This window comes from Kogia breviceps, chromosome 10 (assembly GCF_026419965.1).
Source record: "Kogia breviceps isolate mKogBre1 chromosome 10, mKogBre1 haplotype 1, whole genome shotgun sequence".
NCBI lineage: Eukaryota > Metazoa > Chordata > Mammalia > Artiodactyla > Physeteridae > Kogia > Kogia breviceps.
Window position 1 is genome coordinate 49,691,026 of NC_081319.1, and position 27,885 is coordinate 49,718,910.

Sequence of the window (27,885 nt, forward strand, 5' to 3'; positions counted from 1 at the left end):
AGTGGTGCTGGGGAAACTGGACTGGTACATGTAAAAGTATGAAATTAGAACACTCCCTAATACCATACACAAAAATAAACTCAAAATGGGTTAAAGACCTAAATGTAAGGCCAAACACTATCAAACTCTCAGAGGAAAACATAGGCAGAACACTCTATGACATAAATCACAGCAAGATCCTTTTTGACCCACCTCCTAGAGAAATGGAAACAAAAACAAAAATAAACAAATGGGACCTAATGAAACTTAAAAGCTTTTGCACAGCAAAGGATACCATAAATAAGACCAAAAGACAACCCTCAGAATGGGAGAAAACAGTTGCAAATGAAGCAACTGACAAAGGATTAATCTCCAAAATTTATAAGCAGCTCATGCAGCTCAAAAAAACAAACAACCCAATCCAAAAATGGGCAGAAGACCTAAATAGACATTTCTCCAAAGAAGATATACAGATTGCCAACAAACACATGAAAGAATGCTCAACATCATTAATCATTAGAGAAATGCAAATCAAAACTACAATGAGATATCATCTCACACCAGTCAGAATGGCCATCATCAAAAAATCTAGAAACAATAAATGCTGGAGAGGGTGTGGAGAAAAGGGAACACTCTTGCACTGCTGGTGGGAATGTAAATTGATACAGCCACTATGGAGAACAGCATGGAGGTTCCTTAAAAAATTACGAATAGAACTACCATACAACTCAGCAATCCCACTACTGGGCATATACCCTGAGAAAACCATAATTCAAAAAGAGTCATGTACCACAATGTTCATTGCAGCTCTATTTACAATAGCCAGGACATGGAAGCAACCTAAGTGTCCATCAGCAGATGAATGGATAAAGAAGATGTGGCACATATATACAATGGAATATTACTCAGCCATAAAAAGAAATGAAACTGAGTTATTTGTAGTGAGGTGGATGGACCTGGAGTCTGTCATACAGAGTGAAGCAAGTCAGAAGGAGAAAAACAAATACCGTATGCTAACACAGATATGGAATCTAAGAAAGAAAAAAATGTCATGAAGAGACTAGGGGTAAGACGGGAATAAAACACAGACCTACTAGAGCATGGACTTGAGGATATGGGGAGGGGGAAGGGTAAGCTGTGACAAAGTGAGAGAATGGCATGGACAAATATACACTACCAAATATAAGATAGATAGCTAGTAGGAAGCAGCCTCATAGTATAGGGAGATCAGCTCTGTGCTTTGTGACCACCTAGAGGGGTGGGATAAGGAGGGTGGGAGGGAGGTAGATGCAAGAGGGAAGAGATATGGGAGCATATGTATATGTATAACTGATTCACTCTGTTGTAAAGCAGAAACTAACACACCATTGTAAAGCAATTATACCCCAATAAAGATGTTAAAAAAAAAAAAAAAAGAACAGAGGTTGCATTTGGGGAATGGATATAGGAGGAAAGGGTCAGAGAACTTTTACTTTGTACTTTCCTTAAGCTAATATTACATTTATAAATTTTAAAAAAAGTTTTAATACTCCAGAAAGACTGGGTGATTAGAATTGTCCCAGGTTTCTGTAGCAATTTTTAAAAGCTGACTTATTTGATTTCTTCTCCTCCCACTCCACTGATTGACAGGCTGGTAAGCAAGTGAAATGGTTCAATGTAGGAAGTAGAGATGAAAAGGAGAAAGGAAAAGGATAGGGCAACCAACTCATAGTCTGAATTATCACCATTGAAAAGACAAGAATTTCTACACAAATGACAGTTACATATAAATTTTAAAAAAATTCTAATGGCACTGGTTCCAGACTCATTTAAGAAATTACGTGCGTAAGTCACATTCATACAGAAACCACCGGTTAGGACAAATTAGTTCTTGAGTTTGTGTCCTGAAGGAAAACGATAATACATGCACAATAGAGTGAAACACACCACATCCTCAATATTCTGAATGGTAAGTACAAATTAATGAAACAATCAAAAGTGTCTATAAAGCATGCAAAGAGACTAGACAGCTCACCACAGGACTGCTTCGGGTTGAACTTGTTCTTGATGAGTGAAAACTGTATTCAGATGGCTATAAAGTTTCCAAGAAGAAAGGTTTTACGAAGAAAGGTTTTACAATAACGATCAGCTCCTTTTCCTGCTGGGAATACATCAGTGCCCCTGGACCTAACTCGCCCCTGGCTCTCAGCTGAAGATAACTGTTCCTCCCTGGACTGAACTCTACTTCACTCCCACCCTCACCATCCAGCAGCCCATGGCAGGAGGGAGAAGAAAGGCCCTGAGAAGTGCTGTTCCCAGCCTCTTCCTGAGGAACTAAGGAGCCAGAAAAGAGGTTTCTCTACTTGGATTGCCTTCATACTTTAAGCCACAGTTTCCAGCAGGTGCCTTCTCGCAGCTTGGGTGAGAGCCACCATTGGCAAGCTGATGGATCACAGCTTGTAGAGTAATTATAGGTCAGATTAAATGACTCTGTAAGTAAACTGTGCCCACCTACACACCACCCTCCTCACCACCTCCACCTGCTGAGACTTACAGTTCGAGAACCATAAGGGTTATATAATCCACCATCATACAATGACGCCTAAAGAACAAAGGAAATGCCATTTATCTATTCAGCATCAAAGTTATTTTGAAAATGACATAATTTCTTTGCAGTACTTAGTTCCAAAAAAGTTTTGAAGAATGGTGTTAACGTGTACAGCCTCCCGAGGTGGTAACACTCATTTGTGTATGCATAAATTCCTGCGTCAGCCTCATTAAAACTTCAAACTCACACTTCATTTAAAAAGCACCACTGGTTACAGCACTGCCTTTCATCATGATGTTATGAAATTAGGAGAATATTTACGACTTTATTCTCTCAAAAGAGGAAATAGAACAGAAAAGAAAGTGAGGTACAGAAAGCATTTTGCCCACTGTTACGATAAAATTAAGTACAAAGCCTCAGGTTCCCAGTCCACTAGAACAGGCCACAAGACAACAAACAACAGCATGAAAGCAACCAATTCCAACTCGCACATTACACAGAGATACTGTTTTGTCTTTCTAGTCAGCTGGCTCTATTAGAGCCTAGTATTAACATGGCCAAGGCCACAGTTGTTCCCCCCAAAATATGACATCCCATGCATGGGCAGCCATCTCACAAAAGTATGCAAGTGTAGTGCAACCCATGCAAGTCTACGTCCTCTACAGGAAGCCAATTCTAAGCAAGGGCCTACCAACAGCCAGCAGTATCTACCACTATGATATGCTCATTTTTGCTCCCCCAAAGTTTTGTATTTTAAGCACAGGCAGCACAGTCTACAGTACACATAGCATTAAAGCCATGTGTCCTTGACTATTCTGGAGGAAAGATGGCAAGCCAGAGTCAGCACCATGACAATGGCCCCACCAGGAGTACACACATTGGAAGAGGAAAATACACACCAGACTGGCACTTCTCAGAAGACCAGAATTTGCAGTAGGGGAGGCCTATGGAGAAAGCACATGACTTAACCCCAAGAAAAGCAACTGATAGCTATGAAGGCACCATATTCCTCAGGAAGTACTAACCCTGCAGCTCTTAGATGTTGCCAGAGGGTCACTGTATAGGGAAGAAGCCTGCTAAGAAACAAAACAAAACAAGCAAAAAAAAAAAAAAAAAAAAAAAAAGGAAAAAAGAAAAAGAAAAGGAGAATCAGCCTCACCATAATGTGAGAAGAAGACATTTATTTTATACTCCATAATTCATTAGTAATTCTTGAGTGTTTAAGGCAGTTAAGTGACACACAATGTGAGAAAAACTTAATCATTAGAAATCTCTGTGAATACCAATTTTAAGGGATAAGAAAACAAAACACTTGGAATAGTTTCCTATAAATGGGTAAGTCCTATTGGTCTTTGAACATTAGTGTTAGGAGATGGGATGGGCACCTAAGAAAACACTCAGGAAAAGAGGGCCATGGCACAGGGAGTGTGGCAAATAGTGTCCACATCCCAGTCCCCAGCAGCTCCTGTGACATCTAATGGGCTTATCCTGATTATTGGGGAACCAGGTAAATGAGCTCTGAGTTATTGCTATTAACACTCTCCCAAATAGATTAGAAAAACGTGTATTTCACAGCAAGCCATGGACCAAGTGCCTTAGTTTAATTAGGTAAATTGTACTGGTCACAATGAATCCACACACTAACAAGGCACAGCATTTTTAAAAAAGGAATTAAATCTTTTTCCTGATGTCATCTCAAGACACAATTTTCAGTTTTTTTCACCAAGCCCAATCAGACATGGAAAATAAGATACATAAATATCTAAGTTATGTTTTGACAACTGAATTATTTCAAATGTACTATGTGCCATATATTTAAATATGTGTTTTAAATGTATGATGTGCCAAATGCCTTGAAAAAAAACAAGAGATTCTAACATTAAATATAATTACATTCTTCTCATCCCATGTACAGTTTAAATTTTCACATGTATGTTTTTTTTTTTTTTTTGTGATACGCGGGCCTCTCACTGTTGTGGCCTCTCCCATTGCAGAGCACAGGCTCTGGACGCGCAGGCTCAGCGGCCATGGCTCACAGGCCCAGCCACTCCGCGGCATGTGGGATCTTCCCAGACAGGGGCACGAACCCGTGTCCCCTGCATCGGCAGGCGGATTCTCAACCACTGCGCCACCAGGGAAGCCCGACATGTATGTTTTTAATAAAAGGGCACACACTGTGATATGTACTGATGCCTACAACTTATTTTGAAATGCATCCCCCCAAAAAGATGGACAGATGGATGGATAGAGGGACAGCAGGACAGATAATTACATGATAAAGGAAATATAGTAAAATATCAATTATAGAATCTGAGTTGTAGGTACGCAGGTGGTTACTATACAATTCTTTGAACTATTTTTGTATGTTAAATATATTTCATTAAAAAAACTGGAAAAAATGGTACTCATTTTAAACATGGTGATTCAATAGTTCCCATTATTTAAAGATACACTCAGACTATGTGAATTCAGTTACCACAAAGTAGTATATACACAGCCATTCACAGATTAGTTCTAACTAGTTAAAATGCAAAACAGGGGATTAGAAATGTGTTAAAGTTGGATAAAACACACGAAGCCAAAAAACTTGTGACAAACCCGAGTATAGTAGGCAGAGGTGGGTTTGCTATGTCTAAGACTGCTATAGTTTCTCTGGTCAAAGTAGAGGCCACTCTGCAAAAAGCAAAATTAAACACATTTTTCTTAGGTTAAATGCTGTTAACCTAAAAACACAGAGGCAAAATCGGATATTGTCAAACCCCTTCTCCTCCAAAACAATGATTTTAAAGCATTGAATCATATTAGGTAAAAGTGAAAATAACAACTATTTCAGGTCTCTCAAAAAAGATTAATATTAAAGGTTAACTATTTTCAAACCAAGTCATTGTTAAATTCTTTTTTTACTTTAAAAACAAGAGTATAAACCCTCAGACAAAATGGAATGGAAATAATAAATGATTTATTCTCATGTCGTACTTAGGAATGTCCTTGAAAAACCCCGGATGAATGAATAATTACCACTTTTATAATCTATTTGCCAATGCCACAGAAATCATTAAAGTTATTTTTTTCAAAACACCTGGCCCTGCCCGAGGCACCAGGACTCACCTCTCCCCAGAGCTCCCAACACTGCCCCCACCAGGGCATCTCACTAGTGTCCTCTCCATTTCATTCTCTCCCCTTTCCTCATTTCTACCAGCCAAAGCCTCCCAACCCTCTCTCCACCCCACCAATGGTCAGAGCCCTGCCCACGGGAACCTTGAGTTAGCAGGGAGCTTAGGACTGTACTTCCTCTGCCAGTGCTGTAGCAACTGGACAGGAAAGAGGTGTTCCTAGCACCCCAAATGGGCATTCTAGACATTTTTTCCTCCACAGAAATGTTTAGCAAGGTCGGCTGGAATGGAGAGCACTATTAGTTCCATAGTTTAATTACATTATTGGTTGAAGAGTCTTATGCAAGACAGCATGGGAACTCTGCCATTGCGTACTTTATTGTTTCTACCGGAAAATTAATTTCAAGTTCCCAAAATTATAAAATCTATAAAAACAATCATTCAGAATGAAACCTATATGTGACTTTGGTACTACTTATAATACCACAACTAAATCAATTCAAATTTCTAAAATAGGCATAAGAATCTCACTAAGCCTATTCTTAAGGTACAGTCCTCCAAAGGACAGTTCATAAATGAAAATACATTGTTAATGAACTTCGTGGGACACTTTCCTAACGCTAGCCACTAGGGTTAGATATATTAACTTGATATTAAATCTTGTAAATTAAAACAAAATTAATTTAAAATAAGTTCTGATAAGTCATGTTTCAGTATATTATCAAGTTTCAATAATGCCTTAAGAGCACACCAATGCAGTCATAATTCTTAAGTTCCATAAAAGTAATCAGTGAATTTTATAGCCACACAAAATACTATGATGTGAGACACAACAGAACTAACCAGTGGGTCTTTATGAGAACCAGAAGATCTTTTCTTCATTCCATCAGAGTGACTGTAAGAATGATTCTGGAAGTAAATATTGAATACACAAGGATCACATAGTGAAGTTTAAAAATAATTTAATAAAATTCATCTTAAAATCATACACAGAAAGATCCACCTGAGACAGAGTAGTCTACATGCACTCTATTTCCCACCTGTTAGTAAATGATTCACTGCCCTTGACTGGCTAAGACACACAGTCTCTCTACACACCTGCATTCCCCCTCACCTCTCCTGTGCCATCCAGCTCAGTGTCTGGTCAACTAAAAACTTAATTAGGACTCAGAGCCAGGCAGGATATTTGTGGGGACCCTCACCCCACACCTCATTTGAGCCCCTGCCCATGGGACTATCTTCTTTAAAAAGGTATGAGTGACAAGAAAGTCTACTTCCTTCCACAGTCCTCCTTACCTAAAAGCCAAAAAGCAATCCTGTGCATCAATCAAAACAAGACTGAGAACAGAAAACATAACACTGTACTGCCCGCAACAGTCCTCTTAACCCAAGTTAGTGGTCCCACAGCATGCACTGCTCAGAGGAAAGCAGCCAACACGGTATGGATTGTCTCGAGTAGCAGCAGCATCATTAGACAATAATCTGACATCTGAGTCCTTTGTAGATAGCACTGTCTCAACACATAACTTCTCCTAGGAGTACAGAGCCAAGTATATGTGAGGGGATAGAGGACAGTAATACTACTAAACAGGTCAATTGGTAGACACGAAGTCCAATCTAGGTATGCACCGTTGGCCTGTAATGAGGAGGTACAGCTAGAAGGGTCCTAGCTATTAACAGTCTGCTCTACGCAAATCATCTGAAACATGCACAGCTAGATCCTTAATCAGTAATTATACACTCATTTTTTCTTTTTAGAATATGCATATCTTTCCTTTTATACAGTACTCTGAACATTTAAGAGCTGCTGATATAGTCTAGCAACTCAGGCAATCTATTGACATATTAACCCAAGAAAAACATGCGATAACTAAACTTCCTTGGCCAAAATGACATACCATAAAAAAACCAAATCAAGCAAAAAATGAGTGGACATAACTGATGCTTCAGGTGTCATCTGACACTGCTGGATGCTTTCATACCTGCTGGCTTGTGACACAGAACATGAAACACAGTAGGGCCTGTGCTGCTGTAGTTCAGTACATATCAAAACACTGCTGGAAACATGTCTTCCAGGGCAATGAGTATGTGTCAGCTGGGTGGCTCATTATTTTAAGAAAAGATACTACTACCAATCTTAGTCCTGAATAGGGAAGCAAATAATTTTTATCTGATCCTGATATTCTAAAAGACAAAGTTATTCAAGCGCTAAATTATGCCACAACTGCACAACACTAGATTTTGCTTTGTTAGTCATACATTTCCCCCAAACATCATAACAAACCTATGAAAAAGTCATAATCTATGATTAGCATCATCAGGTGTTTATAAAGTAAAACTCTACATTTAACATAAAGTTATGCACTACATACTAATGATGAAAGTCTTGATGATGTATCCTTGAAAGCATCATACTGGATTTCAGGAAAAGGTGAAAGTTGGTTGTATTTCCAAAATCAGAAATATAAAGACGGGAAAAAGTAACATTCATAAAGTTATTAAAAATCCAGCACTATTTTAAAAGCCCAAAATTATTAAACACAAAGGCTGTGACATTTGAATTAAAGAATATTCTTCCCCCTCATTCTTTCCTAGTATAGGTTATTGCTAAACTATACATACAGCAAAAACTGCATGTTCTCTTTCAAAAACAGAATTTATAATCAGTAATGGTGAGATGATTCATCCCAGTACACTACAGCACAAAACACCCAAGGAAGCCTTTAAACACAGGAATTAAGCATTCTGAAGTCAAAAGAAGTTTTACTTTTTCTTATTGTGTCTGTCACCATCGTTTTCCATTATTTGAAACATGGCAAAAGCAAGGCATGGAGAGGCAATGAAGCAGGATCACATAACTAGTATAATAAAGCTTACCAAAAAAACAAAAACAAAAAGCAAACAAACAAAAAAACAATTGCAGCATCAAAAAGGGGAGAGTTCCCTTGTATCTGCTTGTGCACACACCCGAAAAACTTCCTTCCTCAAGAACTTTCCCTATGAAAAACAATGAACAAAACTAGAAACTTGCCCGGAGTAAAGTGTGGATTACAAACATTTATGACAAGACCAGAAAAAACACATTTCACTTAGGGTCTTTACAAAAATAATATGTGTAATACCACATTTCAAATCCAAGAAACTGAATTAAATAGTAACTAACTACTCAGATTTGTGGTTTCCTAACTATTTTTTAAGCATTCTAGCTCAGATTTTTTAAAGCAATCTGACCTAGAAGAGCAATGTATAAAACAATAAAACAATGCATAAAACAAAAGCAATAAACAAGTTCCTCAGGTAGTTTGGTAAAAATATCTTTCTTTTGCAACTTTTATACCCATTTAGGATTCTAGGGAACACTATTCAAAAACCTGATCTAAAGTAATGTTTTCCTAAGTGTGGACTGCAACTCATTAGTTCATAAAATCAATTTATGGGTTCAACCAGCATTAAAAAAAAAATAAAACAGATGAGAAAATACTAGAGTTTATCATGTATAGTAAGAGTAAATATTATTTTGTGAAACTTCTGTTTCTACAATATATTTTATATATATACATACAAACAAACACATAGGCATATGTCTGCACATGTATACTGGACTATGGTGTAAAATGCATTCCTTTTACAGAGGTCGCAATTTAAAAAAGCTTAAAATACACTAGAAAATCAAATTATATAGTGTAGTTCTAATAAAGCATTAAAATAATAGTTCAGACAGAACAAAGGCTCTCCCTTCATGCCCAATGAGATGGTCATTTACAAAAGGTATTGCAGAAACCCCCCAAAATATACTTCATAATTATAAGGTTAAGTGGTATAATTTTACCACCAGTATAAATTCAGTGAAAATGATATTGCAGTAAATACTAAAAAGTGCTGGAGCAAAATATCTGCATTTGCATGCTTTTCTTATATTATCTTGAAAATAGAATATAAAGAGTGTTATTACATGTGTAAAAAAAAAATCTTGTTTACCCAGAATTTTCTAAAATGCCTAAGGGTGTGCATTTGGTGGTAAATGATGTGTAATGGTAAAATGTCACTGTGGTGAATAACATTTCACTGAAAATAAAGTTCCTTCTCTATGGAAGTTTCACTTAATGTCTTTTCTCAGTTAACAAAATATCTTTTTTGTTTTAAAAAAAACCCCATGACCAAAACATGTATTACTCAAGTCACACATTCTTGCATATAAACTATTCCATTCTCCCAACCAGATAAGTTCATTGAAGGGATCAGTCATGTCTTAGTTCTTCTTATCCTCTCTGTAATACCAATGGCCTTTTGCAAAAGCTTAAGATTTAACAAGTTGAACTGAAATTGACCTATTTTGATTTTCCTATTCCAAAATACAATGCAAAGCTCATATAGTTTAATTTAATTAATTTATTTATTTGGCCATGCTGCACTACTTGCGGGGTCTTAGTTCCCCAATCAGGGATTGAACCCAGGCCCTGGCATTGGAAAAGTGGAGTCCTAACCACTGGACCGCCAGGGAATTCCCTCAGGTAGTTTTAAAAATTGCTGAATCTGGTAAGAAAAATCCGTAACTTGGACACCCCACTTGCTACTACAACAACTGAGTAAACCAAAAGAATCCTCCAACACGTGCCAGTTTGTATTTATGTTATTTAAAAACAAATGATTCATCAAAGGAGGGAGAAATGAAAATATTAAGGGCTCTAGCTAAATAAAATGTTTCCAAACTTGCTATTATAATCTATCCAAAAATGTTTTTTTTAACACTCAGAAAAAGTTACCTCAAAGGTTTCATTTGGAAATTAAATTTTTAAAAAGTACAGAAAACAGGCTGTAGAAACAAAGTTCAGCAGGTGTTCATTTCTGTTAGAATGGACCTATTACTCAAGCCCCCAGGACTCTGTGAGTCAACAGTGAACGCACAATACTAACACGGCACATTTCTCTGGGCTACACACCATGATGCCTTTCCTTTTGGGTGTACTGGCTCTGCTCCGATGTGTCCCCATCATGTCCTTCGATGGGTTCTTCCATGGAATTAAACAGTGTAGGAGTAAATGATAAAACACAAATCGCAAGCATATTAAAATTAACTTCATTAAAATTATACTAAGGCATGATATATAAATAGGAACTGATAAAAACAACAGTAAAAATCTCCACCAATTAAAACTGCAATGTATCTCTACCACTCTGACTCAAGATCACCTCATTTTCTAATTTTGGATCTCTTCCTTATAGTCTTCTTGTATTTCACTGTATAAAGCAGTGACAAAGCACTTTGTAAGATTTTTTTTTTTTTAAGGTAGATGTTTTTTAAAGAAACAGATTGTTTCAATTCTAGACTCAGGGCTTTGATTTAATCTTCCTTCCCCAAACCTACCATTCAGTCTTGAACTATCTTTGCTCTTTCTATTTTTATGGAGAATGTCTATAACACTGTTACCATCTCCATCCCAAATAGCTTCTGGCAGGACACCTTTCAAGAAAGCAGTACCTGAAAGTTAACTGGACAAAAGGAAAGATCAAAGTCCTAAGAATGTGGCATAAGACCATAAATACATCTGCCTCATATCCAGGTACATATACCTAATGTTCATATATCAAATACAAGGTCCAAAAGTCTTAGACTTTTTAATATACAGCTCATAAGTTAAAAAAAAAAAAAACTGGTAGAGAAATACCAAAACCCCCCAAATAATATATCAAATCCTGATAAAATTTAGGTCAGTGTTTTAAACCATCACAATTATTTTTACAGAGAACAAAAGTTGTCTACATATTCAGTTTAATGTAGATGGTAAAGTTACTTTAAAAAGCAAATAATCTGATGAAAGCTTAGAACTCCCAATATTATCTAGTTAAGAGAAAAAAGAAAAAAAATCATATCTCAATTACATTTCTTTTATTAAACTGTTATTAGTGAGCTTTCATTTCAAATCAGACATTTCCAAGAAAGTCTAAATATTTTAAATGTGCTAAATGTACACTCACACACAGTAAAGTTCCAAAGTCTCCTCTAAATTTTTTATTAATTTTTTATTAATCTTTAAGTTAATCTTTATTCACATACTGATTTTTTAAATTAGGAGCTTTATACTCTTTTTCCCATAACAGCAAATTTTCATAATTACCATATGAAATAAAATACTGTGAGAGTTCTAGTTATATTTTAAATTTATTTAATGATATAATTTCCATGAAATGAAAATCAACCTCATTACTTTATAGACACCATGGATAAACAATTCCTTATTTATTTAATTGCAGATTTCTTTTTTTTTGTTTGTTTGCAGATGTTTTAAAGACCCCTAAATTAGGTTGAACTTGGGTGGTTTTACCATTAGGTTAAACTAATATATAATCAAGTTTTCCATACAAATTTACAAATAACCTGCTTGATAAAAACTGTGTGAAACTTCACACTATGAACATTACAAGGAAAAGTAAAGGGAAAACTCATACTTTTTTTAAAAAGAGGAAAATTGGGATTATTTTCAAAGCCCTTAAGGCTCAACTTTTAAGCTTCTGTTGACTAACTCCCTGTGAGAAAAAAAAACAGTATCTCCAGGGAGAAGCATGACAAGTTTTTCTTAAGTATTTCTCAGCAAGATCAGCTTGGTGCTTTGTAACCACCTAGAGGGGTGGGATAGGGAGGTGGGAGGGAGATGCAAGAGGGAGGAGATAAGGGGATATATATATATGTATAGCTGACTCACTTTGTTATAAAGCAGAAACGAACACACCACTGTAAAGCAATTATACTCCAATGAAGATGTTAAAAAAAACCCAAAAAACCCAAAACAAAAAAACCAAAAGTATTTCCCCTGCAAAATCATCTTAAACTACTGATTAGATTTCTATAAAGGCTTTTTAATATTCTTATAAATCTAAATTTTTATAATTAACCAAAATACGTATGAATCAAGAATTAGTTTACTAACTTATTCTAAAAAGACAGCAGATTACATTCACCAATAAGAAATATAACCAGAGTAAAAGACTATTTAAGAATACAGGGCTTCCCTGGTGGCGCAATGGTTGAGAGTCCGCCTGCCGATGCAGGGGACACGGGTTCGTGCCCGGGTCTGGGAGGATTCCACATGCCGCAGAGCGGCTGGGCCCGTGAGCCATGGCCGCTGGGCCTGCGTGTCCGGAGCCTGTGCTCCGCAATGGGAGAGGCCACAGCAGTGAGAGGCCCGCGTACCACCAAAAAAAAAAAAAAAAACAAAAAAACAACACACGAATACAAACACATCAATAATTAGTATACCAGAACACACTCAGTTTAATATAGTGTATTTTTATACATTATACAAGATAGGAAGAAAACTAGACCTGGAGAGAATTAACAAATATAGACCTTACTTAGCAAGAAAGATAATTTTACTGATGAAAAATCTAGATGTAAGTACATATACAATATTATCAATGTGTAAATTTAAAAAGCATTGCTCTAAGGTTTAAAGCACAATTAGAGAGTCAGTTTCCTGGCACAATATGCAAGCCTTTGATGAGCAATTTCTCATTTATCTTGATTTACAATGATGTACACTAAAAACTTAAGACAAACTACAAAATGCTAATCAAAATGTTGAAGCATGATAATTTCTATAAGTATGATAAGACAGGCATTTTTAAAATCAGAAGCTCAATTTTCCCACTGAATAAAACTGTAATAGTCACCCAAGCCCCAAAATAATAAATTTTGTTTAATAAATTGTCATTTTAAAAAATATGAAAGTAGGAAAAATCTGAAAGTTAGAACCATGCCGATGTTATTCTATAAAATTAACCTTATTATTTTGTGATGGTTTTCCAAAATCGAAGGTCCTTTTATAGAAAAAGTGAATATATGTTAATAGATGAAAATATTCATGATTTTAGAACTGATTTACTTATAGCAATAATTTGAAAGCATCATTTTCCAATGAAATAGCTTTGCCAATATTTCTGTGTTTTAAAAAAAGGCAAAGGGATAGCTTTGCTATGGAGGTGTAAACAACTTAAAATACCAACCCTGTGACTGCCAAGACTTCGAATGGACAATGCATCCTCAACTCCCTGATAAAAATGAAAACAAACATAGTAAACGTGTGTCAGTGACTATGGCAAGTTGATGAGGAAAAGTATTAGAGGCAAGTTTGTAGGTTATTACAAACCAGAGAAGGACGATGATGACTGGACCGGTGGGAATACCTGGCCTTTTCCAACTCATCCTGGGAAAGGAGAAAGTACATGGAGAGTTAATCACTCAGCCGAGGGCTGTCGGTCAGAACAGCTGAGCACAGCAAGCACCATCCCCACAGCAGGAGGTATGACAGCTCAGCCTCAAAAGCTGGGTTTGGGGCAGCCATGTTCCTCAGTTGGAAAGAAAGTAGAAATAATCTCGGCAATGTTTTTATTTGAACAAGTGTGTGTGTATCTATCTATCTATCTATCTATCTATGGATAGATAGATATATCTGACCACTTGTAGAAGGTACTCTATATATGACCAAGGGAGTTCAATATACCAAGATAAAAATAAGTATACTTAAACAGAAATTGAGGTCAGCATTAAAAGCAGACTTTTATCTATTTTTTCATTATGATGTTCACCCAAGGCAAGAAAGAAATGTTTATTTTATTACAGATGTGGTTTAAGGGGTGACAATGTGTTGCTTTAAAAAGATTTGGGTTATAATTTTGTGCTCATTACAAAAAAATTTTTTTCTTTTTTTTTACCACTCTAACTGGAAAAGAAGAGAACAACTAAATGAAATAGCCCCTGACTGTGTGTTGTTAATATGAAAAACTACTTAAAATTAGAAGAAATTGAATAAATATTTCAGAATTGATAAAGTTACCTCAAAAGTTATGCCTTATGAAGATTGTTAAAGAAAAAAAAATTGACCAAAAAAAAAATCCTCCAAACAGTTGACTAATTAAATGTAATTCTAAACTTTTCCATATTCAGCTATTAGCACTGGAGCATTAAGTACAGAGTCGTGAAATTAAATGACTAGTCCCTAGAACCTAATGAAGTGTAAGAAACTTCTGATCAGAATTTCAAAGTCCCAAGTGTTAAAGTAATTTGCATTGACTAAGAATCTACACAAAACTGTCCAGCTGAGTTCATAGCTAATCAACACTGCTTTTTCCAAAATGCATCAATCCTTCAACACCCCATGACGATACAGCCACGATCACCATGCAGGCAGAGCAGAGGGCGATGCCTGGCCATTCATCTCAAATCCAGAAACAGTAATTCAACTGAAACACCACAATTTAGTGTTTTATTTTGGTCATGATCTTTGAATACAAGTCCAAAGAACTCTTGGTTGTCATGTGCTGTGTACATTGATACATTTGATCAAATCTGTTCAGAAGTCTGTTTATAAGCACCAGTATGATTCAATGATTCAATAACCAATATGGTGTTCTGATCTTTAGGAATTCATCACTGATTCACATTTTTGTTATGTAATAGAAACATGTAATCTGTAAGGAGCCAAGCAAGTTTCTTCCCTTTCTTTAATTATCAGGTGATATACCACAAAAGTTTGGGGGGGCATGTGTGTTAGCCCAGCAGAGTAGGTACAGCTTATTAAGTGGTAACCAGTTCTAGGCTAGTTAGCTTGGTTAGTATAAAGAGCCTTGTGCTACACAGGCAAGTTAATTCTACATGCCCCCTCCCAGTATTATTTGGGGTACTAGGGTGACATACATGGTTCAATGCTCAATCTTTATTCTATCCTTTCTTTTCATTCCACCTACTACACAAGAGCACTTTTAAAAAACCCGCCTCTACACATGAAAGATACTCAACATCATTAATTATTAGAGAAATGCTAATCAAAACTACAATGAGGTATCACCTCACATCAGTCAGAATGGCCATCATCAAAAAATCTACAAACAATAAATGCTGGAGAGGGTGCGGAGAAAAGGGAACCCTTTTGCACTACTGGTGCCAATGTAAATTGATACAGCCACTATGGAGAACAGTATGGAAGTTCCTTAAAAAACTAAAAATAGAACTACCACATTACCCAGCAATCCTACTACTGAGCATATACCCTGAGAAAACCATAATTCAAAAGGACACATGTACCACAGTGTTCATTGCTACACTATTTACAATAGCCAGGACATGGAAGCAACCTAAATGTCCACTGACAGATGAATGGATAAAGATGTGGTACATATACACAATGGAATATTACTCAGCCATAAAAAGGAAAGAAACTGGGTCATTTGTAGAGATGTGGATGGACCTAGAGTCTGTCATGCAGAGTGAAGTAATGCCAGAAAGAGAAAAACAAATATCGTACATTAATGCATATATATGGAATCTAGAAAAATCGTACAGATGAACCTATTTGCAGGGCAGGAATAGAGACGCAGACGTAGAGAACAGACATGTGGACACAGTGCGGGAAGGGGAGGGTGGGACGAATTGGGAGATTAGGTTTGACATAAATACACTACCACGTATAAAACAGATAGCTAGTGGGAACCTGCTGTATAGCTCAGGGAGCTCAGCTTGGTGTTCTGTGACGACCTAGATGGGTAGGATGGGTGGGGGAAGGGGGAGAGGGAGGTCCAAGAGGGAGGGGATATAGGTATACATATAACTGATTCACTTCATTGTATAGCAGAAACTAACACAACATTGTAAAGCAATTTTACTCCAATAAAAATTTAATTAATTAATTAAAAAGAAATTGAGGGCTTCCCCGGTGGCGCAGCGGTTGAGAGTCCGCCTGCCGATGCGGGGGACGCGGGTTCGCGCCCTGGTCTAGGGAGATCCCACGTGCCGCGGAGCGGCTGGGCCCGTGAGCCACGGCCGCTGAGCCCGCGCGTCCGGAGCCTGCGCTCTGCAACGGGAGAGGCCACAACAGTGAGAGGCCCGCGTACCACAAAAAAAAAAAAAAAAAAAAGAAAGAAAGAAATTAAAAACCTGCCTCTAAAGAGCACAGCCCATTAAAGATGCAGCAGACAGATGAATTCATGTTTATTCTTAATTATACCTATTATAAAAATAATCCTAAATAACAATACCTTATTAAGTATTGATATTACCCCTAGATTTACACAGCTTTCTTTTTAGCCCCATTTGAAAAAAATGGCCTAAAGAGAGTTCAGAAGAACTACAGAATAAAATGTAAACCCATACAGGCTGGTTAATTTAAACTGAGAGAATACAGTTTATTCCATAGTCATAAACAACCCCTTAAACAACCACTATCCAACAGAACTTTCTGTGACAATGGAAATGTTCTATGTTTGTGCTGTTTAGTATGGTAGCCACTAGCCACATGTGGCTACTGAGCACTTGAACTGCTAGAAGTACCACTGAGGAACGAAATTTTTAATCAATTTAAGTCCAAACCTAATTATACACATATGGCTAGTGGCAACCATACAAACAGTAAGGGAAGCTCAAAGCAAATTTTTATTACACCAAAAAAGACTCAAAGCACATATTTTACTAAGAGTCTGCCATGGAGCACTACTCTTCTCCAGAAAGGCAGGTATTCAGGTAGTCTTAAATTACTCCCTCTACCTGGAATACTTTTGCACAGTGGCAAATAGGAAGAAACAGAAGGAAACCGTTGTATAAAAGAAAAGACCCTAGCACCAACTCTAGAATTATTTTTAACAGCTAGAGGATTCTTAAAGATCATCTAGTCTGATCCCTTCATTTTACAGTACAAAAAATCCTGCAGCACAAAAAGATTAGGAATCAACAAAGTCAGAAAGCTGGGATCAGCATTCATATCTTCTGACTCACCAGACCACTGAACCTATACCAGCTAAATCCAGACCGATTACATAGAGAGAACATGAAGAAAATGGCAAGGTATCCTGGTTTTTACTCAGAGCTTTCTCCTCATCTGGAATACAAGAAAAGAAAAAGAAAAAAGCTTCCTTTTCCAGGTATTTCTGGAGTAGTATTAAAACTGCCAATTGGCCTTTCTTGAATTACTAGCATCAGAAAGCCAATAGAAAAAATTTCAGCAAACCGTGTTCTTAGGTACCAATTACAAGGCAGAGTATCCCTCTCTTCCACATCAGGAAAACAAAACATTTTCATTGTCCTAGGAGTCTCCTTATTAGTTTAAAGGATCCAAAGCTGAACGAACAGGACAATGCCTTTAAAGATGGATATTTATCTGTTAAAGCTTTCTGGAAAATTATGTTTTGATACATTTAAGTTAAATTAATGGAAATAAAATATATTCTGTTTTTAAAAGTTCACTTGGAGTGAGGATAAAGTGGTTTTTTTTTTTTTTTGTGGTACGTGGGCCTCTCACTGTTGTGGCCTCTCCCGTTGCGGAGCACAGGCTCCAGACGCGCAGGCTCAGCGGCCATGGCTCACGGGCCCAGCCGCTCAGCAGCATGTGGGATCTTCCCGGACCAGGGCACGAACCCGTGTCCCCTGCATCGGCAGGCGGATTCTCAACCACTGCGCCACCAGGGAAGCCCGGATAAAGTGGTTTTATAAAAAAAAAAAAAAAAAAGCCCACAGCCCTGTGAATACACCCGGCCATCTTCTCTGACAACAAATACTTAATTCAAGGCTGCAGCCATTCCCCCAGTTTTAAATTAGGAAACTTCAGAAACTGCATTTACTCTTTCAGGTCACCAACATGCCACTGCTTCAGACATCCAGTTTATAAACAGAAGCACTGGCTAACCTAAGACCAATTGGAAGCCCGGAGAGACATAGGCCCTTTTCTTCTTGGTCGTTCTACCTCCCACTCCATTATTAGCACATGGGGCACCCTCTCATATCCCTTAGAATTTGGGGTCTGTCACAACGAAGCAAGTTGTTTACTTCACCAATCCTTTATCACCTATCTATAAAGTGGAGATAGTGTACCTATCTTATAATGGGGAATGAACACATATATAAAAAGCATGAGCACAGTGTTGGCACACAGATATGCATTCAACGATAGCTTCATTCCTGAGCCTCACGCCCTTGGGTTCCCTTTTCACATCCCAACAGCCTACCCCCAGATGAAAAAGTAATAAAATTAAGAGAAATTTTTAATATAGGAAGATTCTTCCTTCTAATAACTGACAATCCAATTGTTTGTATATACATTATTTATTTCATTATAAGTTTATTAGTAATTTATATTTTATATTGTGACTATCACATGCCAACTTCTACTATAAGCTCATAGACAGAAAGCAGCCAGAGAGACAAGGATAAGATAAGAAGTGAGAGGAAAAATCAGTTTTAAAGCAGTAAAAGCAAGTGTCAGAAGGGGTTAGAGTGTTAATTATTCCCATCCGAAACTAAACCCCACCTTCCCCGCATGTCCAAATCCTACCTAATACTGAAGACTTGGGTTAGTTGCCACCTGCATTTTAAGCCTCTAACGCCCTTCCATGAAAATCTAGCACGTTCACTGCCTGACCTGCACACCTTTCACAGAGATAAAAAATGTTTTATCTTCATGGGCTTTAAATATAGGAACCGAATATTAAACTTTTAATTTAGGCTTTTCTTCTTATTTAATGTTTTGGTCTGCCCTAAGACATTAAAATCTTAGGCAATTTAATTTGAGAACTATTATACATAATTAAAAGAAGAAATTAATATTTCCATTTTGTAAGTAAAACCGATTTCTTATATTCACACCAAACATTTTAAAGACATCATCAGTAATATTAAGCCAGTTACATGCAGAAGACACTTTAAATAAAAATAATTAAGCTAGCTTTAGTAACAAGAAAGGACAGGTTCCACTCCAAAATAACAAACACATACATGAGGAGTCGCTTAATTTTAAGCAACCAAACATCTTTTTTCTCTCTTTTCTAAAATATCACAATGAGAAGTATGATAAAGTTTTAAATGTGTAGGTCAATACAGTCATAAATATTTTCACTCTGGTTATACCTTAGAATGCTATTCTAGAAGGGATTTGTTTATGAAAGTTGCTTGTTCAGCAACAATTAGATAGTGGTTCTTAACCTCTTAGGATCACAGACTCCTTTGAGAATCTGATGATAAAAATGCCTGTGGGCATTTCACATGAAAACATACATATCCTCAAATCCTTGCCTGAGATTTTAAGGCTTCATGTCCCATCCCCCACACCTATTCACATTCCAAGCTAAGAACTCCTGCAACAGGAGGCAGCTGGGAGACTTATCAACACTGAAAAAAGTTCAAATTTAGGAATGATTCACAGTAACTAATACTCTACTGGTTGCAATTTGCTCTTGTAGCTAACAAATTTGGGAGTGATGGTAAAACAAAAAAAGTAATTTTCAGAGGAGATGAAAGAATGACTTGGGTCATCCCTCAATGAAAACCCTGCTGACTTAGTTCTTTTTAAAAAAGAGAGAAAGGAAGAAGTGAACAGGAAAGGAGAGGTGGGGTGGAGGGCGGTGGAAGGAATGAGAGGGGTGGAGGGACAAATCTGAGGGACAGAAGAACAAACCCATAGAAAGAACATTCATCTACTCAATCTTTCTTGGTCAGGAGCATTCATGAGATGAGTGTGAGGCGGTAACTATAACAGAAATGGCTGGACTTCAAGCACACACTTGGTCCACTACAGGCAGAAAAGACACTCTCTGACCTTTAGGTTTAACATGACAAACACTCCTACTTGGCAAATGATTAGTCAGTGTTTTACTTTTGAGACTGCATATTTCAGCCACTGATCACAACATGCAGGGCAGGCAATCCTGGCCTACCAGCCACTTCTGAATCTGTCCCCATTTCCGATCAAAGGAATGATAAGAGTGCTACAAATGCAAAAGTTTCATAAACTAAAGCATCCAACATACTGCATTCTATGAAAAGTCTTAAATTAATTACATACATTTGCCCGGAACAGCAATGATTGCTAATTCAAAGTTGTTACACATTCAAAATACAGAACATACTAAGCTAAATATGCTCAATAAAAGAGATATATGGTCCTCTGTAGTTTAGAGAACTATAAATAAAACTTATACTTAATAACTGTATCCTTATAATTTTAGGAGTATAAAAGACAATACATTGTCACATTTTCATTTCAAGCCAAGAATTGCTTTCATATTTGAAGCTATGAGGTTAAAAAATTTAGCAATATATTAACTGCTTTTGGTTTTGTTTTTGAGCTGTGACAATATGGACTCTATACACATCTCTTTAACACATTAACAGAAGATCCACCACCAACCTCAAAATAAAGTGTTTAATACTGCCTGCAGGTTTTCCACCCCGCTTCGTACTAATACAACATCAGAAATATTTTTTATGGGAATTTTCGGAGCTAGGTCAATGTCAGAAGGGAAGAGTAAAAAAGTGTATTTGTTTCATTTTAAAGCAACCCAATTCCTATATGCCTACTAAGAAAAAAATTTTTTTTTGCTTTTCTTTCCAATAATTAAAACATATTAAAATGTATTATTATAGAAAAGCGTAAGAACATAAAACCATCATAATTCCACCAGAGATAAACCAAAGTACTGGTAGTAATCACTTCTTTCCAATAGTTTTTGACCTATATACAGATACTAGTTTTTGTAACACAAAACTGGAGTCCTACCCATCTAACAGTTGTGCTTTTTTTTTTTCATTTTCTTAGATAAATATTGTCTTCTATTATTAAATATGCTTACAAACTGTAAGGTTGTATGATTTCACAGTTTTACTATGTAGATATCATAACATAATTAATCAAAATTCTAGGACATTTAGGACCATAGGAAATAACTTTGTCATCGCTAAGCCTACGTTAGCTGTTACAAGCACTTATTACACAATAATAACTTACAACGAGTAAGAGCTATGTGTTTGCTGTTATGATTTAAAACAAATATTGCACTTAACTTGCTGACATAAATGGCTTGTTAAAATATATACATCAGGTTATTCTATTCCCAGTGTTTCAGAAGAAACCAGATTTACTTCAGATGGAAACTAGCCAACTATTGATATTTTTGAGACCAACACTAAATCAGGGTTATCCACCCAAATTACCTCTTTTTGTTGCCGTTCCAGTTCTCTCATGCGGATATCTCTTGCTTCGGCTCGGGCAGCCCGTTTTGCTGCCAGTCTTGCCTCCGCCTGAAAAGTAATATAAAGATTCAGCTTTATTTAAGAACCGCCACCACTAGCACCACACCTGTAAATCAGCTTGGAGGACAAGGAGCCAATGGGACATCACTTCGCAAAGAGGGTGGGGGACAAAATGTCATCCACCAGCAGCCTGACTGACTTCTTCCATCAACATCCCATCCGTACTCACTTCTTTTTCTAGTCCCAGAGTCTCTCCTGAAATCTGGGCCTTTACCGTCAACTGCTTGCCTTGATTACACATACAAAACATTTCACACAATTCATTATGTGTTTCTACACACTTGCTTTTTCCAGAATTTTCTTCCCCATCAATTCAATCATACAGGTTAGAAACTGCAGGGCCAGCCTCTATTTCACTTTGGACCTTGCCAGTATTCGCTCTCCAAGTCCTGTCAATTCTCGACCACTGAGTTTCTCTCCAACCCATCTCAGGTTTCTTTATGCTCACTGTTCCTGCTTGTTTCAGGAACTCTTCCTCTCTCTCTGTCTCTTTCCATTGAGATATAATTCACACACCATCAAATCCACCACTTAAAAACATACAATTCAGTGGGTTTTCAAGAACATTCACAAAGTTGCACAATTATCACTACTATCTAATTCCAGGATGCTTTCATCACCCCAAAAGGAAAACCTGCACCCATCAGTCATCACCCCCCATTACCCAACCCCAGACCCTAGCAACCACTAATCTACTTTCTGTCTCTATGAATCTGCCTTTTCTGGACATAGCATATAAATGAAATCATACAATAGGAACTCTTTATCTCTTGCTTGGATACTGCAACAGTCTCCAAATCCATCTACCTAACTCCAGATTCTGCCCTTCAATTCATCCGCTATGTGGTTACATGATTGCCAGTCTGCCTTTGTTTCTGATCATGTCAATCATTCCGCTGTGTAAAATACTCCACTGGCTCCCCATTACTCATGGTTAAAGCAAAAATTCCATAGACTAGCACAAAGAGAAGACAGGAGACGAAAAGCAAAAGCAGAGATTAAGGTTTCTCCCAGTCAGCTCTCCACCTTATTTCCCATTATGTGCCCCACCTGCGCCAGCCACATCCACCTCCCTCCACTCCTGGACCCTTATCTACTGTGCTGGGAGGTTAAGCCTCTCTTCACAGACTGCTGGCAGGAGGTATTCTCCCTTTTCTCTTCTTCAGCTACCGTGCTACCTTCTATGAAGGGTTCCCCCAGTCCCTCTTTCACAGAGTAATACCCTATGGACATGTGCCTACTGTGGCTTATTACACTGTATTAAATGTACTACATAGTATTATATGGTATTAAAATTACATACTTCTGTCACCCCACAACTTTCATGCCTCAGTGCCTGCTAAATAAACAAGAGATTTTCAGGTCATGGGCCAAAGTATCGAGGAAATGAGCCAACGAAACAGCTTGATGTACCACATGAAACAAAAAAATCTTCTCTCTGGTTTCTCATACGGTGGTTTCCTTGGTTCCTGGCCACATCTCAACTCTGATTCAGTTCCCCTCTCTTCTGATAATGACAGTAGCTGCTTCTTCTCATGCTATTATATTTGTGCCTAAGTCTCACACTGGGAAGAGACTGGGCCAATGTTTAAAGTGGTCTACTGTGTGTAAGCAATTATACTGAGCACTGAAAATACAGTTAAGACATGCCACCTCTGCCCTGAAGACGTTCACAAACTAGCCAAGGGGGACAAACACAATGTTTAAAGGGAAGGAAGCATGCAAGGAGGAGCAATTAGTTTTGCCTGGCAAGGTCACAGCAGGCTTCTAAGAAGAGGAGACAGTTTAATGGTTACTACTTATTCAACTACCCCAATTTTGGCGATTTCCTAGTCTGTTTAACTGACCTTTAAGTAGCAAAAATGCTGCAAAGTGAACTGCAATCTGCCAACCGCAAGCTCTCACACTGTCATCACCAGAGCAATTAGTGTTCTCATATGAATTTTACATTGGCCTCTATCATTAAAAAACCTACATTCCCCAACTTTTTTACCCCTCTATGAATGGTCACCATTTTCTTACCAGAGTTTGTATTTTATAGAAAAAGACTTCAAGGCTAAGTTATGCTTCAGCAGATAATAAATAGGTTTTAAAATTACAAAGTATCATTTTTCTGGGAAAAGTTTTCAAATCTTTTTTAATTTAAGAAAGCCACAGCAATGTGTAGGAATTTTCATTTACACTTATATTAGCTTTGCACTTGTAGCTTCCCTTAGAAATTTATTGGGAATGCCAATTTCATCCTCCTGAGATCTGTGGCCAATTCTGCACAATCTATTCTAAAATGGGACCTCTCTCACCAAACCTAAATTATAGGTAATTGAAATCTATTCTCTAATACAACTTCTTGCACAACAAAAGGACCTACTTTATAGCACAAGGAACTCTACTCAATATTCTTTAATAACCTATATGGGAAAATAATCTGAAAAAGAATGGATATATGTATAATATATGTATAACTGAATCACTTAGCTGTACACCTGAAACTAACACAACACTGTAAATCAACTATACACCAAAATAAAAAATTAAATTTAAAAATTTAAACAAAGAAAAAAAGGAAGGGACCTAACTGCTGTATAACAGAAAGAACATGGGCTTCAGAGCCAGAAAAACATCCTTCTCTTTGTTACTTAGCCAACTTTATGCAAAACTCAGATGTTACCTCCCTTGGAGTTGGTATTAAATAAGGCAAGCTTTAAAAAGGTAAAGAGGATTTAAAATTACATTATCTGTTTTTTTCTGTACATTGCTTCCATGTGCACATTGCTTCCATGTGCCTGACAGAAGTAGTAGCAAGGAGCTAACGGTGATTCCAATCTGATAAGATAAGACGTGTACTCTATTCTTATACTAACATATTTTGAAATAGTCAAATTATAGGTACACAAAGCATACTTCTAAGTACCAACACTAGCACTTTCCCCTCAGAATACTTTTGGGTAAAAGAGCTACTGCAAATTCGTTTTAACCCACCTTCACAGATATAAAATAAAAAAGATAAAAAACTAAAGGAGCACGAGGATTTAACTGAGTTCAAAACAAAGTTGGTTAAAAAAAAATAAACATAGAATCACCACTTGATCCAATAATTCCACTTCTGGGTACATACAACAAAGAATTGAAAGTAGAGACCCAAACAGGTATTTGTACACCAATGATCATAGCAGCATTATCCATAATAGCCAAAAGGTGGAAACAACCCAAATGTCCATCAGCAGATGAATGGATACACAAAATGTGTTATGTACATACAATGGAATATTATGTAGCCTTTAAAAGGCTACATAATAATAATAATTTAATAATAAATTTTGACACATGCTACAACATGGATGAATTCTGAAGACATTTTTTAAAAATTAAATTTTATTGGAGGACTTCCCTGGTGGTACAGTGGTTAAGAATCTGCCTGCCAATACAGGGGACACAGATTCGAGCCCTGGTCCAGGAAGATCCCACATGCCATGGAGCAACTAAGCCCGTGCGCCACAACTACTAAGCCTGGGCTCTAGAGCTTGCGAGCCACAACTACTGAGCCTGCATGCCACAACTACTGAAATCCACACGCCTAGAGCCCGTGCTCCGCCACAAGAGAAGCCCACCACGAGAAGTCCGTGCACCACAACGAAGAGTAGGCCCCACTCACCACAACTAGAGAAAGCCTGAGCACAGCAACGAAGACCCAACGCAGCCATAAATAAATAATAAATAAATAAAATATATGAGGAAGTTGAGTCTTAAAAAAAAAGTTTTATTGGAGTATGGTTGTTTTACAATGTGGCTGAAGACATTATTAAGTGAAATAAGCCAGACACAAAAGGACAAATATTAAAGGATTCTGCTTATCTCAAGGATCTAAAATAGTCAAATACCATGGAGACAGAAAGTAGAACAGTGGTTTCCAGGGGCTGAGGGGGGGGAACAAAGGAATGGGGAGTTATTATTTAGTGGGTACACAGTTTCAGTAAGGATGATGAATAAGTTCTGAAGATGGATAGTTGTGACGACTGCATAGCCATCTAAATATACTTAATGCCACTGAACTGTATACTTAAACATGATTAAAATGATAAATTTTATGTTATGTTTATTTTACCTCAAAAAAAAAGGTTAGTTAACTTAAAAGTTAGCATAAGACATGAATGAAATCAGAAGTATTCAGGAGCCTAAATCATTTAAATATTTGTATGGTCTTTAGGCTGACATGACCCAAACTTTTAAATAGAGTTAATAGGAAAATTCAGGAACTGGAAATTCAGGTTCATAAGTTACCTGTGAAATCCAGTAAGCACTGGACCGGGTTTCTAAACACTATTCTGATCATTATGCTTTCAAATATTAGGCATATAAAAGCTGATTAAAGTAAATAATATGTAATTGGATAGGTATAGGAATTTATTCTTCCTACAACATTGAAAATGAAAACACAAAAATAAAGATATGTTTGGATAGAATTAAATCTATTTCTCACTAAATGCTTGGGGCAAGTGGAAAAACAAAATGACAGCAAAAATCATGGGCCTTGATCACCCCTGGAATAAACGCTTTAGATTGTGTTAAATAATAAACCTTCTAAATTCGTTGAATGTTCACTTTATCACTCAACTAATAACTAGGAGCCATACAATGAAAAACATGAGGACTAAACATGTACTATGGTTTGAATGTTTCTACATTAGGGACTTTTCCTCTACCATCAGAATTTTGTATTATGTTGTTTGGGGATATAAAAAAAGAAAAATACATGAGATGCAATAAAAAGACAAATACGGCTGACCCTTGAACAACATGGGTTTGGACTGTATGGGTCCACTTATACACAGATTTTTTTCAATAGTAAATACTACAGAACTACATTATCCACAGATCAGAGGAACCCCAGATATGAAGGGCCAACTATAAGTTACAGGGGGATTTTTGACTGCAGGGAGGGTCGGCACCTGTAACCTCCTCATTGTTCAAGGGTCAACTGTAACTCCATTTTAGAATGGGCAAAGGATTTGAATAGACATTTCTCTAAAGAAGATATACAAGTAGCCAATTAGCGCACAAAAAGATGCTCAACATCATTGCTCATTAGGGAAATGCAAATCAAAACCACACTGAGATACCAGTTCACACCCATGAAGATGGTTATAACAAAAAAATTTTAAAATGGCAAATAACTAGTGTTGGCAAGGATGTGGAGAAGTCAGAACACATTGCTGGTGGAGATGTTAAACGGTGTAGCTGCTACTGAAAATGGTTTAGCAGTTCCTCAAAACATTAAACATAGACCATAAGACCCGGCAACCACCTCTAGATATGTACCTAAGGGAAACGAACACATGTGTTCACACAAAAACTTGTACATTAAGTATTCATAGCAGTATTATTCATAATAGCCCCCCAAATGGAAACAACCCAAATGTTCATCAACTGATGAATGGATAAACAAAATGTGGTATCATCCATAGAATGGAATATTATTCAACCATAAAAAGGAATGAAGTACTGATATAGGTTACAACATGGATGAACCCTAAGAACATCACGCTAAGTGAAAGAAGCCAGACACAAAAGTCCACATATTGTATAATTCCCCTTATATGAAATGTCCAGAATAGGAAAATCCAAAGACAGAATGTAGATTACTGATTGCCAGGGGCTGGAGTAAGGGGGAGATGGAGAGTGACTGCTAATTGGTATGGGGTTTCTTTCTGTGCTGATGAGATGTCTCTAATTTGTAATTAGGAAGTGGCAGTGGTTGTGCATCCTTCTGAATACACTAAACACCACTAAAAACTGTATACTTTAAAATGGTGAATTTTACGGTATGTGAATTATATCTCAATTAAAAAAATTTAAAATAAATGACACAGTGAATAAAAAATATAATGCTAAATTAAATAAATAGTAAAATATGTAAAACTCCAACATATAAAACTCAGTATATAAAATGAGAGAAAGGGAATCTTATGATCTAGTAAGTCTGGAAAATGCCAGGTTAAATTTTTTAAAATCTTTAATAATACACATTATGAATTGCCAAGAAAAAGGTAAAATAAAAAAGCATTTATTTCTCAGACATACCTAACCACATCACTAAATAAGCCCTAAGTAATTCTTCAAGGATCATACTCCAAGGAACACATTTGGGAAATAATGATTAAACTCTGGCAATATATCAGGACCCAATTCAAATTGTACTAATT

At 36.9% G+C, this 27,885-nt stretch overlaps 1 protein-coding gene across 38 annotated transcripts in view; it reads right to left on the reverse strand.

Moving 5' to 3' along the window:
* LRRFIP2 (LRR binding FLII interacting protein 2) overlaps positions 1-27,885 on the reverse strand; it is a 122,505-nt gene that overhangs the window by 60,682 nt on the left and 33,938 nt on the right. For 14 of the 38 annotated variants that reach the window (XM_059077329.2, XM_059077335.2, XM_067005718.1 and 11 more), the window contains 12 exons: positions 21,587-21,673; positions 20,311-20,361; positions 13,764-13,820; positions 13,621-13,665; positions 10,560-10,628; positions 7,992-8,033; positions 6,463-6,528; positions 5,105-5,179; positions 3,532-3,582; positions 3,406-3,450; positions 2,513-2,560; positions 1,994-2,050 (listed from right to left, as the gene is read on the reverse strand). In XM_059077329.2, coding sequence (XP_058933312.1) covers positions 1,994-2,050; positions 2,513-2,560; positions 3,406-3,450; positions 3,532-3,582; positions 5,105-5,179; positions 6,463-6,528; positions 7,992-8,033; positions 10,560-10,628; positions 13,621-13,665; positions 13,764-13,820; positions 20,311-20,361; positions 21,587-21,673 — 693 coding nt within the window. The remainder of the gene's footprint in view (positions 1-1,993; positions 2,051-2,512; positions 2,561-3,405; positions 3,451-3,531; positions 3,583-5,104; positions 5,180-6,462; positions 6,529-7,991; positions 8,034-10,559; positions 10,629-13,620; positions 13,666-13,763; positions 13,821-20,310; positions 20,362-21,586; positions 21,674-27,885) is intronic. The other 24 variants (XM_067005734.1, XM_059077338.2, XM_059077337.2 and 21 more) reach the window with 8 other exon arrangements.